General features: G+C 44.1%; 1 protein-coding gene across 1 annotated transcript; it reads right to left on the bottom strand.

Annotated features, from left to right (window-relative positions):
- Positions 1 to 2201: 2201 nt before the first annotated feature.
- LOC143271775 (oogenesin-1-like) lies at positions 2202 to 15590 on the bottom strand. Its single transcript, XM_076563640.1, has 4 exons — positions 15304 to 15590; positions 14241 to 14825; positions 13606 to 14008; positions 2202 to 2273 (listed from the first exon to the last, which is right to left on the bottom strand). The coding sequence occupies exons 1-4, from the start codon at positions 15588 to 15590 to the stop codon at positions 2202 to 2204; spliced, it is 1347 nt and encodes a 448-aa protein (XP_076419755.1).
- Between the last annotated feature and the right edge of the window lie 2049 nt (positions 15591 to 17639).

Below are 17639 nucleotides of genomic sequence, written 5' to 3'. Positions count from 1 at the left end.
AGCTAGCCTCCCTGGAGCTGTGGGTTGCAATCTGGTTATCCTTTGCTTTACATCGAGTATCCACTTATGAGTGAGTACATACCATGTTTGTCCTTCTGAGTCTGGGTTACTTCACTCAGGATGGTATTTTCTAGTTCTATCCATTTGCCTGCAAACCTCATGATGTCATTGTTTTTCTCTGCTGAGTAGTACTCCATTGTGTATATGTACCACATTTTCTTTATCCATTCTTCAGTTGAGGGGACTCCACCATAGACTACTGGCAATTGTCAGAGGGTTCCTAAGCTGACTTACTCTGCTGATCGGATGGCTGACTAACTGTCATCATAGAACCCTCATCCATTGACTGGGGGAAGCAGATGCAGAGATCCAAGGCTGGGTTCCAAGCAGAGCTCCAGGAGTCCAATTGATGAGAGGAGGGATTCTATGAGCAAATGAATTCAAGACCATGTTCGGAAAAAGTACAGAGACAACTAGCCAAACTAGTAGAAACGCATGAACTATGGACCAATAGCTGAGGAGTCCCCATGGTACTGGACTAGGCCCTCTGGATAAGCTAGACAGTTGTTTAGCTTGAACTGTTTAGGGGCCCCCCAGGCAGTGAGATCAGGATCTGTCCCTAGTGTATGAGCAGGCTTTTTGAAGCCTAGTGCCTATACTGGGACACTTTGTGCAGCCTTGGTTCATGAAGGAAGGCTTGGACCTGCCTCAACTGAATGTACCAGGCTCCTCTAACTCCTCATTGGAGACCTTGCCTTGGAGGATGTGGGGATGGGGGATGAGTTGAGGGGGAAAGGCTGAGGGGTGGGAGGAGGGAGGACAAGGAATCTGTGGTTGGTATGTAAAATGAATAGAAAAATCTCTTAACTAAAAAAAAAAAAGAAAATAGCAATTTTACTCATGATTATGATTTACTTTTTAAAAAATCTTAATTTTTATTTTGTTTTATGAGTAGACTTTTTTCATCTCAGGCCTCTGGAGCTGGAGTTACACACAGTTGTGAGCAGCCACGTGCATTCCATGAATCAAATGAGAATCCTTTGGAAGAGTAATCAGTGTTCACAACCACTGAAAACTCTGTAGCTCTCAATAATGATTTAGCTTTTGTTTTCTTTTGTCTTCTAAGATGCAGTCACACTGTGTAGATCTGAATTTTTGTGGAATTAATAGTTTACCCAGATATTTGGCAGGAGCATGTAGTTGTTGTCTGAAGTAGAACGGCTGGAGCCCAGCTTCAGGACATTTTGATGCTGAGGACATGGGGATTGATGATTCTGATTCCATGGTGCTGAGGACAGCACCAAAGGCTTCTGGTGTGCTAGGCAGAAGCTTTTCTACCAGGCCTGGCACTGCACACCTTTAATCCCAGCATGCATCAGGCACAGTAGGTAGATCTTTAGGTGTTCAAGGCCAGCCTGGCTATATAAGTTCCAGAATGGCCAAGATGTGTACAAAGGCCCTATCTCTCAAAAATAAATAAATAAATGAGCAAACAAACCAGCAAATAAAAATAAAATAATCCCCCACATACAACACAAACAAACAAAACAAAAGAGAATTCCCACTTCCTCAGAGAGACAGCCACAAAGCTCACTTTTACTCCTTAGCATCCTTCACCCTGAGATACAGATTGGACTTTCTTCTGATGCCTGCGGGAAGAGGTAAAGGCTCCTTTAGCCATTGCTGCATGCCCCAGGAGCAGTCCCACACACCTGGAAGCCCTCTTCAAGAATGGCTTTCTTGTTTGTTTTTCTTTTTCACTTTATGTACACATTTGTCTTGTAAGGGGGTCAGATCCCTTGGAAGTGGAGTTATATAGATGTGCACTGCAATGTGGGTGCTGGGAATTGAACCTGGATCCTCTGGAAGAGCAGCCAATGATCTTAACCACTGAGCCATCTCTCCAGCTCCTCAGATGGGCTCTTAATGGCCTGAGATTTATTTTTTTTTTAAAGATTTATTTATTATGTATATAATGTTCTGCCGGCGAGTATGCCTGCAGACCAGAAGAGGGCACCAGATCTCATTATAGATGGCTGTGTGCCACCATGTGGTTGCTGGGAATTGAAGTCAGGACCTATGGAAGAACAGCCAGTTCTCTTAACCTCTGAGCCATCTCTCCAGGCCGGCCTGAGATTTATAATGGTCTTTGTTCAGAAGATGCTGTCCTGCTTTTTCATCCCACTCTCACTAAGACAGGCTCATATGTGATCCATACTTTCCTGAACCTCCGTATCCTCCCCCTGCTGGCTTCGACCACCTAATCCTGTTGCCTGCAAGCATAAAAATCCATACTCATCTCAAATCCAAATTTCAACTTAGCTTTTTATTTTATTTCTGTATCTTACTCAAACAAAGTGTTAATAGCTTAAATCTGGAGAGACAAAAGGATGTTCCGAGTGCCACCTTGCGCTACTGTTATCTTTGGATATTTGCTAAGGATGGATTGTGTTCCTTTGCGGGGTCATAAGTCACCACATTTCTAGTCCTAAGGGATGAGGGATCAGATTACTGAATCACCACTCTCCTCATCCACATATATGGCCCCTGTGTGCAGTAGTAATCATGTGAAGGTCAGAGGATGATTTTCTGTTGGAACTCACTATGTAGACCAGGCTGGCCTCCACAGTGTTAGGATTAAAAGCACCTGCCAACATGCCTGGCCTCAGAGGATGGCTTTCAAGGGTCAGTTCTCTACTTCCACAGGAATTTCTGGGGATCACACTGACTCTGGTCTTGTGTGGCAAACCTTCTCCCATTGAGCCATCCCAATGTTCCACAAAATGACTTCTGCATCTAAGCCCAATCTAGGAAAGATGAAGTCTTTCTCAGCCAGTACTCTGCATGCTATGGCCACATGTTAGTAACACTCAATGCTCATGGGTCATTAATGTGCCCCTGGACATATATATCCCAAACATCCATCACTTAATGATGGCACATCTGACGCCATGATCTCCATGGACCACCCAGGACTCCATGTGGATGAACATGATGGAAAATGAGAAATCCAATCTCTTATCCCTTGGGACTGGAAGGCTGTAGATGATGAGGGCATCTGTGACTCAAATGGTCCTTAGTAGTCTTAGAGTCTCCCAGGAGTCACTGAAGCTATCTGCAGTGAGAGGCTGCACTCAACTGCTGGTTTTAGTGTCTTGCCATCAGTTCCAAATGTGGTGACTCAATGACCCCCAAAGGAACCCAGGGCATCCTCAGCAAGACCAGCCCAGGCGACACAGTAAACATTCCCTTATACTCTCTAGATTAAAACTGTTAACAAGTTGTTTGAGTGAGATACAGAAAAAAGAAAATTTAAAAAAAGGTGTTGCCATTTGGATTGAAGATGAGTATGGTTGCTTAGGCTTGTATGGTGACAGCAATAGGCTCTGGTGTTCAGTGTGAGCTGGGGCAGAATTGGGAGGTCCAGGCAATTTGGGGTCACATGTGGCCTTGTTGGGTGAGAATGGTGTCAAAGGGCAGGACAGCAGCTGCAGGAAGAAGACTTCTAGAGAATTTTTGGCTATTCTAAGGGAGGGCTTCCATGTGTACAGCACTGCTCATGGGGCATGAATCAATGAATGAAGAATTCTTTGGCTCATCCTACAGGTGTTAGAAAAGAGTCCAAGCTGTACTGCAGGGTGCAGAATACCAAGAAGTAAGAGAAAACATGTGGTTGTCTATCTGAGGAAGTACACTTTTGTCTTTTTTTTTTTTTGGTTTTTCAAGACAGGGTTTCTCTGTGTAGTTTTGGTGCCTTTCCTGGAACTCCCGCTTTACACTAGGCTGGCCTCGAACTTACAGAGATCTGCCTGCCTCTGCCTCCCGATCGATTGCTGGGATTAAAGGCATGTGCCACCACAGCCCGGCCCCTTTTGTCTTTTGTTGTGGTTTCTATAGGGACTTTCTATATTTCCCTGGCTGTCCTGGAACTCATCATGTAGACCAAGATCACTTGAAATACACAGAGACCTACCTACTGTGCCTCTTGAGTGCTGAGGTTAACAGCATGCAGTGTACAGTGCCATGCCTGGCATTTGAGCTTCTGCCCAGCACACCAGAAGCCCTGGATGCAATTCCCCAGCACCATGAAACAAGAATTTAAGGATGGAAGGAAAGGTCCCAAGTAGGAAGCCAAGCTGGTGTCTGGGTTAGTGTATAAGAACAGTCTGCATGCTGGGGTATCCTCTATATTCTGAGACAGCATTAGGTACGGCACCTGCAAGAGATGATGGTGAAAAGCACATCAAAATTTTGAGGTGTAGCTGGAGATAAGGGAGCACTAACACTATGGAGACTGAGGCAAGAGCATATACAGTTCAACAGTGGTTTGGGCCACATAGTGAGATTCAGTATAAAAACTCAAAAGAGACAGAAATAAATAGAAGTTTCTAGAAAATCCAGCAGAGCCAGAGGAGTGAGCATATACTACAGAGGTCATTTCAAACTCATTTTCTCTCTTTCTTTTTTTTTTTTTTTTTTCAAGACAGGGTTTTTCTGTGTAGCTTTTGAAGCCTATCCTGGAACTCACTCTGTAGACCAGGCTGGCCTGGAACTCACAGAGATCCACCTGCCTCTGTCTCCTCAGTGCTGGGATTAAAGGCTTATGCCACCACCGCTCTGCTTTTTTGGGAGAATTTACCACTTCACATTTATTATGAGAACAGTAGGGACTGGCAATCCTTATGAAGAGGACAGGGACCTTTGTCCATCCCCTGGAAACCTTAATGTGCAGAAAGCCAGAAGAGGTTGGGAGCCCCTAAAGATTAGCACCCCACAATCCTCTTACCTACAAGCTATGTGTAGCTACAGTTTTCCTGCCTTGCCCAGTCAGGACAAATCTTTGTCACCCACCAGTCCCACAGCCCCTCAGACCCCAACCAAATAAACACAGAGACTTATATTGCTTACAAACTGTATTGCCTTGGCAGGCTTCTTGCTAACTGTTCTTATAGCTTAAATTAATCCATTTCCATAAATCTATACCTTGCCACGGGGCTTATGGCTTACCAGGATCTTCACATGCTGCTTGTTATGGCGGCAGCTGGCAGTGTCTCCCCCCCCCCATTTCCTGTTCTCTCAATTCTCCTCTCTGTTAGTCCCGCCTATACTTCCTGCCTGGCCACTGGCCAATCAGTGTTTTATTTATTGACCAATCAGAGCAATTTGACATACAGACCATCCTAAAGCAGCTGTGCTTGGGAGTATAAGTCAGTGACCTCAGCAATCATGGAGTGTAGGGAAAAAGACAAGGAGTTCAAGACCAGCCTATGCTACATGACACCAAAAAAAGAAAGAAAGAGAATGCAAGGGAAGAATGTCCTTTAGAGAACAAAAGATTCCGGTCCAGTCCTGACTGGATCCACATTTTGAAATGCAGAACACTCTGACACCACTTGAAAGCCAAGTCCCATTGTTTTTCATGTCAAAGTTAGGCCCTGTGGTCTGACTCTAACACACACCATTTTGTTTCTAACACATTGAACAGAGTCAGAAGATGTGTGTTCAGGTTCCTGTTGATGGGAGACTTGTCCATAGACTTTCTTTTCTAGGTATCCAAAAGCAACCTTCCCCTATTTACTGCCAACAAAGACAAAGTGTGGTCTTCATGTCATAGAAACAGAGATGGCAACATTCAAGGCAGAACTGAGTAGCAAAGAAAATGGAGCATGGATGCCTTACAGTTCAAAGTGTGTTCATGATCATCTGTCTACTTGGATGATATAACCCATATCATAGCACTCCAGAGGGGCAGGGTACAACTTCAGGATCAGCTGAGTCAGGATGCCTATGTAATACATAAAGACCTTTAGGACACCATGGAGACATCATTGTCATAGAAATTGACCCTTGAGCTGATAGCAATTGCTCAGGGCAGGGAAGAAAGCACTGAGCTGAGAGTCCTTCATCCTACAATGTTCTGATTCCAGGCTGTGCAGAATGTCTGCAACACTCTCTAGGAAAACTCTGAGAGGCACAGTACTCAGATCAGATGAAATGACATCTCCCAATTCCAGATGTCTGATGATGGAGGCTGAGAACCTGGACAGAAGACTCTGAAAACTTGCAGAGAGAGATGGACGGGGACTCCAACGGGGTCTTCAGATACCTAAAGGAGAGCCCAAGGGGTTAGTTTGGCACATAGTGATGGGGTTGACCTAGAGTAGAGTAGAACACATATCCAGGGCCAGTGTGACCATGGTTTAGCAGTGAGAACCCAGTACTGCCTCCTCACTCAAGTCATACTATTCTAGACTGAAGCCAATCACCATCATGATAAGACTCAATCATTATTGTGATATCTACAGTGGCTGCCAGTCATCAAATGCCCTCTAGTCTATATGGAAAACAGAAATGTTTGCTGTGATAGCAGAAGGAGCTCTCCCTTCTTCCTTACCTGAACAACTGAATCATGTAGCCACTGAGAAATTAGGTGCCAACCATGTAGAGATGCTAGAGACAGTTGAGTTTGGAGAACTGAGAAATGAACTTGGTGACTATCTTCTCCTCTGTGTCTGTTAGTGAATTTATAAGACTGAAGAGGTTCTCATGGAGTAGTGTTAGAAAGAGCTTGAGAAGATTTCTCATCTGGCCAAGGCAAGGTATGAAACAAGTCAGTGTGGAAAGGCTCCACTCTGCCTGCAACTCTTTGACACAATCCGTCTGGAAAATCTTCAAGACCTTCCTGGCAGTGTACAAGGACCATCCCCAAATCTGCATTTTTATACAGCACAGCTGCAGGGAACCTCTTCTCTCCTGGGCCCACTACAACAAATATGCTTGGTGTTCATCCTGATTGAACCCAAGTCAAAGGTCTTGGCCACCTTCAAATGCCACACCCATGCATATCTAGGAAGGCGCTTGGTTCTTTGCTTTTCACACACAGCCTCTGCTGAGCACTCTCCATCCTCTCTTTCAGCCCATCCATCCCAGAAGTCGTGGTGCACATTCCTCAGAGCACTTGAAGCTTCTGCCTCCTGTGAGTAGAACAGAAGTGTCAGGAGACACAAAAGACCCAACCCAGAGTCATATTTTCTCAGGCAGCTCCCATGTCAGCTGTTCCCTGCTCTGCTGTGTCTTCTACATATTTATTCTTTCCAGTGTTGGATCTCCACACAGTAACTTGAGCCAGCCAGGCAAAGGCTCTGGAGACCTGCCCAGCTTCCTCCACTCATTTCTCTGGACTTCTGCTGTCACTGTTTCTATTACCTGGTGGAGACACAGGAAAAGACTCATTCTCCTGTAGCTACAGCTCCAAGCAGTGCAGCATACTTAACAGACATTCACTACCAGGACCCTTGGGAGCTGTCCAGGCTTCTGCAGCTCTACCAGATGATACCAAATAAACATACTTAATGATCCCATGATTCAGTATTGTGAGTGGATGATGAATTCCATAAAACATAATTGTGAATGTCCTTCACCAATTATATAAATTTTCTTTTGAGATTTTAATATAATTAAACATTTCTGCCTTAAAATCCCTGCTGTATACTTCTCATTGATGTTCAAAAGCATGATCTCCTTTTTCATTAAATGGTATTGCATGCATATATGTATATGTACATATATAAATATTCCTCAATATACCCTGCTACATCTGTGTCGTGTCATTTGTATGTATGATTCCAGGGCCACCTATTATGTTCTGAAAAAAAGTAGAAATGTCAACAGAAGGTGGCTGGATAAACAGCTGAGAAGTCAAAAGCACTTGATCTTTTCAGGGACCTAAGTTAGGTTCCCAGTAACCATGTGGTGACTCACAACCCTCTGTAACTCCAGTTCCAAGGGACCAGACACCTGTTATGACCTTTCCAGGCACTGCATGAACTTGATGCACACACACAGAAGATAAGATAAATATTTAAAATATGTAGAAGAAGCCTAGAGTGTTGTTTGTTTATTTGTTTGTATGTTTGTTTTGTTTTCCCCCATGACTCACTTCAGAATAGTATGTCTGGGCTTTGAAAATAATTTTTAAAGTTTTCTTTTTTGTGGGAGTGGTGGCATAGGCCTTTGTCCCTGCAGAGGTAGGTGAATTTGTGGGACCTGGAGCCCAGCATGTTCGACATAGTGAATTCCAGCCCAGCCATAGTAACATATGGACATACTGTTGTTTGTGAAAAAAAACAAACAAACAAAAGAAGAATGATTGTATTTTACACCATGTGTCTAAGTATTTTACCTATGTGTGTGTCTGAAGCCTTAGGAAGTCAGAAGAATTAGGTATGCCATGAAATGGAAGTAAAGTTGGTTTAAGAAACAATGTGGATGTTCTGAGTGGGGATTCAGGAATCTGATGAACATTGGAAGCCAGTTTTAGGGAAGGGTGTATGTAACTTCAAAGTCTTTTAGACATTTACCCACAGGTGATTCATGGTGGCCCATGTTTGCAGTTCCTACATTAGGGTGGCAAGGCATGAAGCTCCTGAAGTTCAAGTCAACCCCCAGGGACATGGCTTGTTAAAGGCTAGCCTGGGGCACTTGATAGCCTGTCTCATAACAAAAGTAAACACTCAAAATCCACCAAGCAAGCCAACAAAAATAACTATCATATAAAGCAATGAAAAATCTTATAATTCTATAGGCTTGAGTCACTGCCTGACCTTCTGGAGGTGGATCGCCCCATGCAGAGACCACTGAGTTTACTACCCACAGGCCACCTTCAGGGATGATTCCTGCCTCAGGGTGACGGACACATATCCCTGCTTGTCTTATCCAACACAAATGTTTCAGACTTTGTTTGTAAAGCTCGTTGAAATACTATAAAGTTAAAGGCTCAGTACCACTAGTTGAAAGGCGGCATGGTTCACAGTGTGAATTAGTGGGTAGCCCTGGATGCATGTCCATTTCCTACTCATGACAGTAGAAACAACTGGTTACAGGCTAATGTGTAACTCAACACTCAGTAGGCTGAGTCAATCAGGCAGGTTTCCTTGTATTTGCATCCAACCTGTCTACTCCTAGAATCTCAGGGTAGCCTGCACTACAGAGTGAAATCTTGTCTCAAACAGCAAGAATACATGAATGAGTCTTCCAACTAATTACCGAATAGATTTTGTAAAGGCCAGGGAGATGGTTCAGTAGGAAAGTGCTTACCTATAACATGTAGGTAGTGTCATTGAAAATAAGAGAATATCAATGAATTTCTAGTTTTCTTTACAGGATTTCTCTATGTAACTGCCCTAACTGTCCTGAAATATCCATTGTAGACCAGGTTGGCTTTGAATTCAGAGGGATCCACCTGCCTCTGCCTCCTGAGTCCCGGATTAAAGGTGTTCACCAATGCTCGCCACTAACAGATTTTTTTTCTTTTAAAGGTGTAGCTGGGGATGTGAATATACAAACTAATTACTGAATACGTATTTAATTTAATGTTGTGCAATACATTTATTTGTTTATTAAATAAGTGAAGAAAACTTCATTTTCCCCACTTTTTAAACATTTGTTTTTATTATTTTTAACTATATACATGCATGTGTCTGTGATGAGAAATGTATATAGGGATAAAGTTACCCACAGAGGCCAGAGGCATTGGATCCATTTGTATTCACAGTTTCAGGTGGTTTTGAGCTATATGATATGGATGCTCACCTTTTTAGTTGGGTACTCAGATAGCAATCTCTACTCTAAACACCTGAGCCACCATCCAGCTCATAAATGTTGATGAAGACATGGTCTCGTTGTGCAGACACAAATGGCCTGGGGTCACCATGTAGCCCTGTGGGCCCTGCACACAGAGATCAGCCCCCTTCTTTCTTGGAGGACTAAAGTTAAAGGGGTTCAAAATTTGTTTCTTTGCCTTGAAGAAGTGACAATCCTCTTTTTGTCTCCTGTTGTGAAAAATGTGAGGCAGCATCTGATCCAAACCCCAGTCTGTTTTTGAAACAGGGTGTTTTAATGTAGTTCTGGCTTTTCTGAAACTCTTTTTTTAAAGACTTATTTATTTGTTATGTATAAAGTGTTCCACCTGTATGTATGCTTGGGCACCAGAAGAGGGTACCAGATCTCCTTAGAGATGGTTGTGAGCCACAATATGGTTGCTGGGAATTGAAATCAGGACCTCTGGAAAAGCAGCTAGTGCTCTTAGCCTCTGAGCCATCTCTCCAGCCCTATTCTGAACCGTATTATGCAGATCAGCTTGCTTCTGCATCCATGATGCTGGCATTAACAGTGTGTTCACCAATGCCTGATTCAGCTCCTTTTATTGGTGACTTTTTTTCTGTTCACTCTGCTGGACTGGTCTTTACAGAAACACCCTCTTCTGTCAGAAAGCCAAGGGCACCATTTCCTTCCATGACACAGATTTAAAACTGTTCTGAGTACAAGGACTCCAATATGAAGTAAGGCTCATTAAGGAAGGGAATGGCTCAGCTGCCTTTAACCTACTGGCTATGGGTGGGCTAGGACTTCTATTGGTCTTTTCTGTGTCGAACACACAGATTGCAAGCCCAGTGCCACTTTGAGATCTTCAGCAGCAGTAAACTCTGCAGCTCACATATGATTGAGCCTGTATGATAATGAGTATTCAGAGATGGGTAATGCCTGGGGGGTGCTCACCAACCTAAGACTCCATGACGGGTAAAGTGACTTGCTGACTTCCCACACAACCTAAGTCAGAAGCTCATTTTTTTTTGTAAAAGGGGTATCTGTAGGGCCCTGGCCCCTGGACTGGGTAACTGTTGCCTTGCTTGCTGACCTTGATCTTGATATCCTCTGTATGCTAATTCCCTGCCAGGTTCCACCCTCCTGAATGCTTAAGATAAGTTCCTTGTTTGTGTATCCTACATAATGGGCATTAACAGCTTAGATGCAAGATTGTAAAACATCTGTAGCATACTTCTGCCCTCCGGGGTTCTCCCATTGTGCTGTAAGCCTGTATTTAAGACCTCTTCCCTCCTTCAACAAACAGCATTCCTCATTTAAAAAAAAACTGTTCTAAGAAATGGTTTTTATATAGTCATGCTGGCTTCTATCATGTCAGATAGCCAGAGATGACCTTAGTTCTGGATGACAGGCTTATTCCAGATTGTCTAGTCCATGCAATGCTTTAGAGAGAGCCTACAGTTTGTGATGCTAGGCAAATACATTTCCAGTTGGCTATATCTTCAGAACCATTGTCTAACAGGAGCAGATGCAAGCCATGTTTCTGCCTCAGCATTATGAGTAGCTAACATGGCTAAAGAATGAGAGAACATGCAACTTGGTTATATATTCTAGAACAGATCGCACAGTTGTGACAATGTTTGCCACAAAGTTCTGTGAGGATATGTTTAGGAGATTTTGTGTGCATGTCTCTTGTCAGGAAGTTAGTAATGCCAATCTGACCAACACTCAGAACACATATGAATGAAATTAAGCCAGGTGTGTTGGCTCACAGGAATTCACCTACTAGGTGGAATGCTGAACTAGGAGGATTGTCGGGCACTGGAGTATCAGATCTCCAAAGCTACCTAGCAAGACTCTTCATCAGAAAAAGAAATAAAAATGGAGTACATAAACAGCTACTAAATTAATGAACAAATACAATTGAGTATAATGGGCTCCTGTCTTTCAGGCAAATCTCAGGTTTTTGTCTCTCCCAAAAGAAACTCTTTTCACCAGGCAGTGGTGGCACATGCCTTTAATCCCAGCACTCAGGAGGCAGAGCCTGGTGCATCATTGTGAGTTCAAGGAGAGCCTGGACTACCAAGTTAGTTTTAGGAAAGGCACAATGCTATACAGAGAAACCCTGTCTCGAAAAAAACCAAAAAAAAAAAAAAAAAAAAAAGAAAAGAAAAAGAAAAAAAAAGAAAGAAAGAAAAACTCTTTTCATCTAGATACTGATAAATATCTTATGCAGGCAGCCTCAAACACATGAAGATCTCCCTGCTTTTTTCTTCCCCTACACTGAAGGGAATAAAGTATGTGACCTGAAAACACAGGGATTATTTTTGTTGTGTGTATTTGTTTGTTTTGAGACAGGGTGTCCCTTTTTGTAGACCTGGATGTCCTGGAGCACTCCATGTAGACCCAGCTAGGTGTGAACTCAGAGTTTGGCCTGCCTCAACCACACAATGTTTGGGGTTAAAGGCATGCACCACCACGAAATGCAAAACACAAACTGCCTTGTACCTCTGTTATTAATTTTTATTATTTAGACATTTTTGAATTTGTTTTGCACACAAATCAATGTTCTCCATCTTTCCTCTTCCTGCCCCCTCCCAGCTTTCTTTCCCAAACCACACCTTACTCCCTCCAACAAGAAGGCAAGGCCTCCCATGTGGAGGCACATTCAATAGAGAGACAAGTCCAAGCTTTTCCCCTGCCTCAAGGCTTCATGAGGTGTCCCATCATAGGTAGTAGGCTCCACAATATCCACTCATGCACCAGAGATGGATTCTGATCCTACCACCAGGGTGGCTCCCAAGCAGTTCAAGCTACACATCTGTCTTACCATGCAAAGGGGCCTAGTCCAGTCCCATGTAGGCTCCAGAGCCACTGATCCAGCTTTCATGAATTCCCTCTAGTTTGATTTGAACTTTGGAAGGTGCTGTCATTAGCCAATAGAGTTTCCACTATTATTTGTGTATGTAGTATCCTTGATGGATATTCCTTCACAATTAGTCATGGTTTAGGTCAACAAACACATAACAACCATGACACATCAAGTGTAGGACTTCCTGTCTCTAGTTCTAAGAACAAGAAACATGAGGAAGAAAAAAAATAGTGTGATACAAAGTTCTTATATTGCCACCTGTCAGAATTCATTTCATACAGCTTTCTTTCGAAAGCATTCAGCATGAAGCCATGTGCTCTGAGTTCCAATGCTGAGACAATTCCCTAGGATTTCATGTCCTGCACACCTGTGAGTGTAACTAGCTTAGTGTGATGGGGAAAAAACAAACCACGGACACAGGTAGAGAAATGCTGGGGATGAGTAGTCAGTGTGCTGTGAAGCAGCCGCACCAGGAACTCCAAAACACAGAACATTATTATATGCAATGGGCAAAAGGGTACAGCTACTCATGCTACGGGATCTCTGTGAGGAACAGTCTCAAGCTGCAATAATCCCAGGGAGGATTTCATCCATCCCCACCCCCTACCCCCAGTAGGCTTCCATAGCTTAGAACTCAAGCATGATCCTATTTAGTCTTATCAATGAAACCCAGGAGTCAAGTATGGAGTAATAACGTGGAGGATCAGAGAAGCAAAGGAACAACCACCAGTGACTTCTTACCTCTCCAGTTACTCTGACCTAATGAGAGGCCAAGATCCTGTCTACACCTCCCAAGTACTAGAATTAAAGGAATGAGCTTCCACGTGCTGAGATTAAAGGTGTGTGCTACCACTGACTGGCCTCTATAGTTAACCAAGGCTAGCTCTGCCCCCTGGTCTCAGAGCAAGCTTGATCTGTCAGAATACCAACAAACAATACAACAGTACCAAGCAGTAAACTTTCCCAATTTATTGCCAGCACAGGCAATGCCTGCTCTCCAGCTCATAGATAGAATGATTGAAACATTTATAGCATTGTCTTGTAGCAAAAGTCATTTTTCTGGGCTTTCTTTTTCTCATTATTATACTTAAGAGTTCGGGGCAAAGTTGGTCAAACTGATCTACAAGTACTAGGCCCCTGTGGTCGTAGCATTCCAGAGGTGCAGGGTAAAGCTCCTGGGTCAGCTTGCTCAGTTTGGCTATGTTGTGAAGCAGTTGCATGAGGAGAGGCAGAGACAGATTATTATCAATGAAACTGACCTTGGTGAGCTGGGAGCATTGGCTCAGGGCAGGCAAGAGCATCCTGAATTGTGAATCCTCCAGCCAACATTTCTCCAGTTCTAGGTCTTGTAAAGTGGCTTTGACCCTTTCCAGGAGAAGTCCAAGTGGTCCAAGCCACTCATCTAAAAATACAGAGTTCAGGTGCAGATGCCGGAGCTCAGAAAGGTTCAGGCACTGGGGCAGATGATCCAAGTCTGCCTGGGAGAGGTGACAGTAAGTAATGGATAGGGTCTCCAAGGGCTTCTTCAGGGACCTGGTGAGAGAACAGAGATGGGTTTCTGTCACATGGTGTTGAAGACGATGGTAGAATTGATAAGGAAGCAGGTGGCACTTCTACCAAATTCATTCTGCCCATGGATGTCAACCCCCTTGGTGGTCTGCTCACAAACATCACACCATCAAGGACTGGCCTACTAACCTACTCACCTACAAGAAAAAGAGGTGAGTTCTATCTGGTCGGGTGGACCCTCTCTATCCTTCCTTACCTGAGCCATTCTCTCATGCAGCCAACTAGAAGGTAGATATCATTTATATAGAGATGCTGTAGGCAATGGAATTTGGGGAACTGAGAGAGCAATGTGCTTATCCACTCCTCTTCCAGCCCTTGGGATTCATCCATCCTGAAGGTATTGGTGATGCCCTCTAGGACTAGAGTGTGAAGGTTTCTCATTTGCCCCAGGTAAGGTCCAAAAGCAGCCATATCGTCTATCCACAAATCACGCAGGTGCAGCTCCCTTATACAGTGGAGATCTACAGATTTTAAGATCTCTATGACATTGGAGATGCATGATTCCCAAATCTGAAGCTTCAGACAGCATAGATGAATGGAACCTTTTCTCTGCTGGGCCCACTGCACCAAGTGATTGGCATAATCTTTGGTGTCGTTGTCCACAAGTTTGAGGTCAGTTATCACCTTCAAATTGTTCTTCATCCCTGGGTCATGACATGTCTCCATGGGCTGCTCATGTCTCACGACCTGTTGAGAGCAGTCTCCTTCATAGTTTCCAGCCCATATGCTCCAGAAGTGAGTGTCCGTGGTCACCAAATCCAGCACTCTGACTTTCCCCTTTCTGTGGGAGAAATGACTAGAATCCTCAGCAATCAGACAAGACTCATCTTACAGGCTTCTTCAAACCACATCTCACACTTCAGGAATCCCTTCCAAATAGTTCTTTCTCCCTATGTGTAAAATCAAGCCCAGAGCCTCCTGCTCTGTCAAAAGGGAATGTTCCCATGCTGGTATCCTCAGCCCTGTCTCACTTCCTTCCATTTCATTCCCCTAAATCCCAGCCTCACTCACTCCACCTGTATTTTTGCAGTACAAGTATTCCTTGGGGTATTCCTAGGTGGCCGTGTCTAATCTAATCTTTATTGTCCTCATTTGCCATTATTTCCCGAGATGGTTGAGACTGAGCTCTAGCCTCTAGAATCTTCTAATCTGATGCTAACAGAATCCTCTAATTTCCCTTTGGTCAAATACTCCTCGTCTCCGCTAGTTCTCTCTCAGCACACACAGAGCATCCCTCCACCCCAGATGATGGTGTTTACCTGGAGCAAGCCATCTGTGTAGCAAAGGCATCTAGTCCATCAAGCAGAGCCTTCAAAATTTCCAGGTGGGGGGTCTTTATCAGGGCTCCTACAGGAAGGCAAGGGAATGGCCATATAGGGACCATGGCCCTCAGGATATTTGTCTGTCTGTTCTTGAAGGCCACCTCAAACATTGCTGGTAGCAGCATCCAGGGCATCACCTGCAGAGCAGAAATGGCCAAGGCCTCCTCCCTCAGTAGCCCTTTTATTGCAAGCTGCTGGAGTGTTGGTGGGGCTTGGTTTCCCATTGTGACTGGCTTTTGGGAGTCAATATCCTGGGGAAGCATGGAAACAAATACAGTATTAATGTCTGAAACTTGGGAAACCTTTCTGCACACACAGGGAACTGTCAGGGCAAGATCACTGCTGAAGTGATGCTGGAGAACTCAGTGTAGCAACTCTGATGGTCTCTTGTTGGATATAAAGCCATAATTCTCCTGTCTGGGGTGTCAAGTCTCTCCAAAGCATCCTCATTGTCACAGACCCCATCCTGTTCCAAACACAGCTCAGGTGGGTGGATCCATCCCACTGGGATGGGATCCACAAAAATCTTGAAGACTCAGTGTAGCAGGAATCCTAATTGTCTTGTCAATAAAGACCCAGAGTCAGATACCAGGGTGAAAGCTGAAAAATCAGAAAAGCAGAGCAGCAGCCACTAGAGAGACATCTTACCCCTTTAGGAGCCTCAGCCTGAAAAAGACTGACTCCTGTCTCTTGCCTTGTATTCCTTTCTCACCCTAGCCATGTCACTTCCTGCCTCCACCTTCCTTGTGCTGGGATTAAAGGTGTGTGTGCCACAAGTGCCTGGCTCTGTTTCTCTTCCAGACTGGGTCAATCTTGTGTAGCCCAGGTTGGCCTTGAACTCACTGAGATCAGTCTGCTTCTGCCTTCCAAGTGCTGGGATAAAAGGTTTGTGCCACTAGTGCCTGGCCTCTATGACTAACTAGTGGCTTAGCTCTGCACATTGATCTTTTATCTGTTAGATCACAACCGAAATATCACCAAGGCTCAGCCCAAGGTTTTATATTGAAAATAGACTTTGGTCAACTCTCCAGGTCCTCAAAGAAAGCAAAGGAATCACCCATTTCCTAACCTATTCTCTGCCTCCTCTCAAGCAGCTGACCATGGCTGAAACAACTGAGGGCCATCTGTGAAATGGGTATTGTTACTTACTGACTACAGTTGTTGGTTACCCACCGTATTTGGGTATGAGCAAAGGAGTCCAAAGGGCTGCAAGCTCCAGCTCTCCAAGTTCAAGAGCTGAACTTGGTGGGACACAAACACTAAACAGAATCAGCCAACCTCAGTAGCCATTGCCCTTGTCTGTAATCAATTATAAAGTATCTGGAAAGAGGAGACAACAAAGAAAGAAAAAAAGAAAGAAAGAAAGAAAGAAAGAAAGAAAGAAAGAAAGAAAGAAAGAAAGAAAGAAAGAAAGAAAGAAAGAAAGAAGGAAAGAAGGAAAGAAAGAAAGAGGGGGAGGGAGGGAGGGAGGGAGGACAAATATGAACAACCAGCAAAAATCTGAATACAAAACTAGTATAAAGGAGAAGACTAGGAATTGGAAATGATAATTCACATTTTGGAAGTAGGAAAATCACTTAATCAATGCCATAATTGTTTACTTCTAGAGCACCAGGGCAGCCTACATGAGGTCTACAGAAACCCCCAAAATGTAGGACTTTGGTGGGGGGAGTGTATTTCAACTTAAACATCAATTGATATCCCCGGTGATGTGGCCTATGCCTTTTATCCCACCACTCGGGAGGCAGAGACAGGTGGATCTCTGTGAGTGTGATGCCAACCTGGTCCACAAGCGGAGTTGCAGGACAGGCTCCAAAGCTACACCAAGAAACCCTTTCTCAAAAAACCAACAACAAAAAAATTAACTGATCATTTAGATTAGGCTGGCATCAAACTCACAGAGATCAGCTTGCCTCTGCCTCCCTCATTCCTAGATTAAAGGCATGCACAAAAATGCCTGGGTTCAATTGACATAAAGATCAGCCTAGTCATGGGATTTAAGTGACTCACATTTGTGGTTTGACCTGCCTGAATAGCCTTGAGTTCAAGTTTATCCTGACTTTTTTTTGGGGGGGGAGGGGATTGAGTAGCTTTGGACCCTTTTTTTTTTTTCTTTTTTTTTTTTGGTTTTTTGAAACAGCGTTTCTCTGCGTAGCTTTGAGCCTTTCCTGGAGCTCACTTGGTAGCCCAGGCTGGCCTCGAACTCACAGAGATCCGCCTGGCTCTGCCTCCAGAGTGCTGGGATTAAAGGTGTGTGCCACCACCGCTCGGCT

This window comes from Peromyscus maniculatus, chromosome 2 (genome assembly GCF_049852395.1).
Source record: "Peromyscus maniculatus bairdii isolate BWxNUB_F1_BW_parent chromosome 2, HU_Pman_BW_mat_3.1, whole genome shotgun sequence".
Classification (NCBI taxonomy): Eukaryota; Metazoa; Chordata; class Mammalia; order Rodentia; family Cricetidae; genus Peromyscus; species Peromyscus maniculatus.
Note: the sequence above shows the minus strand (reverse complement) of the source record. Positions and strands in the feature narration are given on the sequence as shown.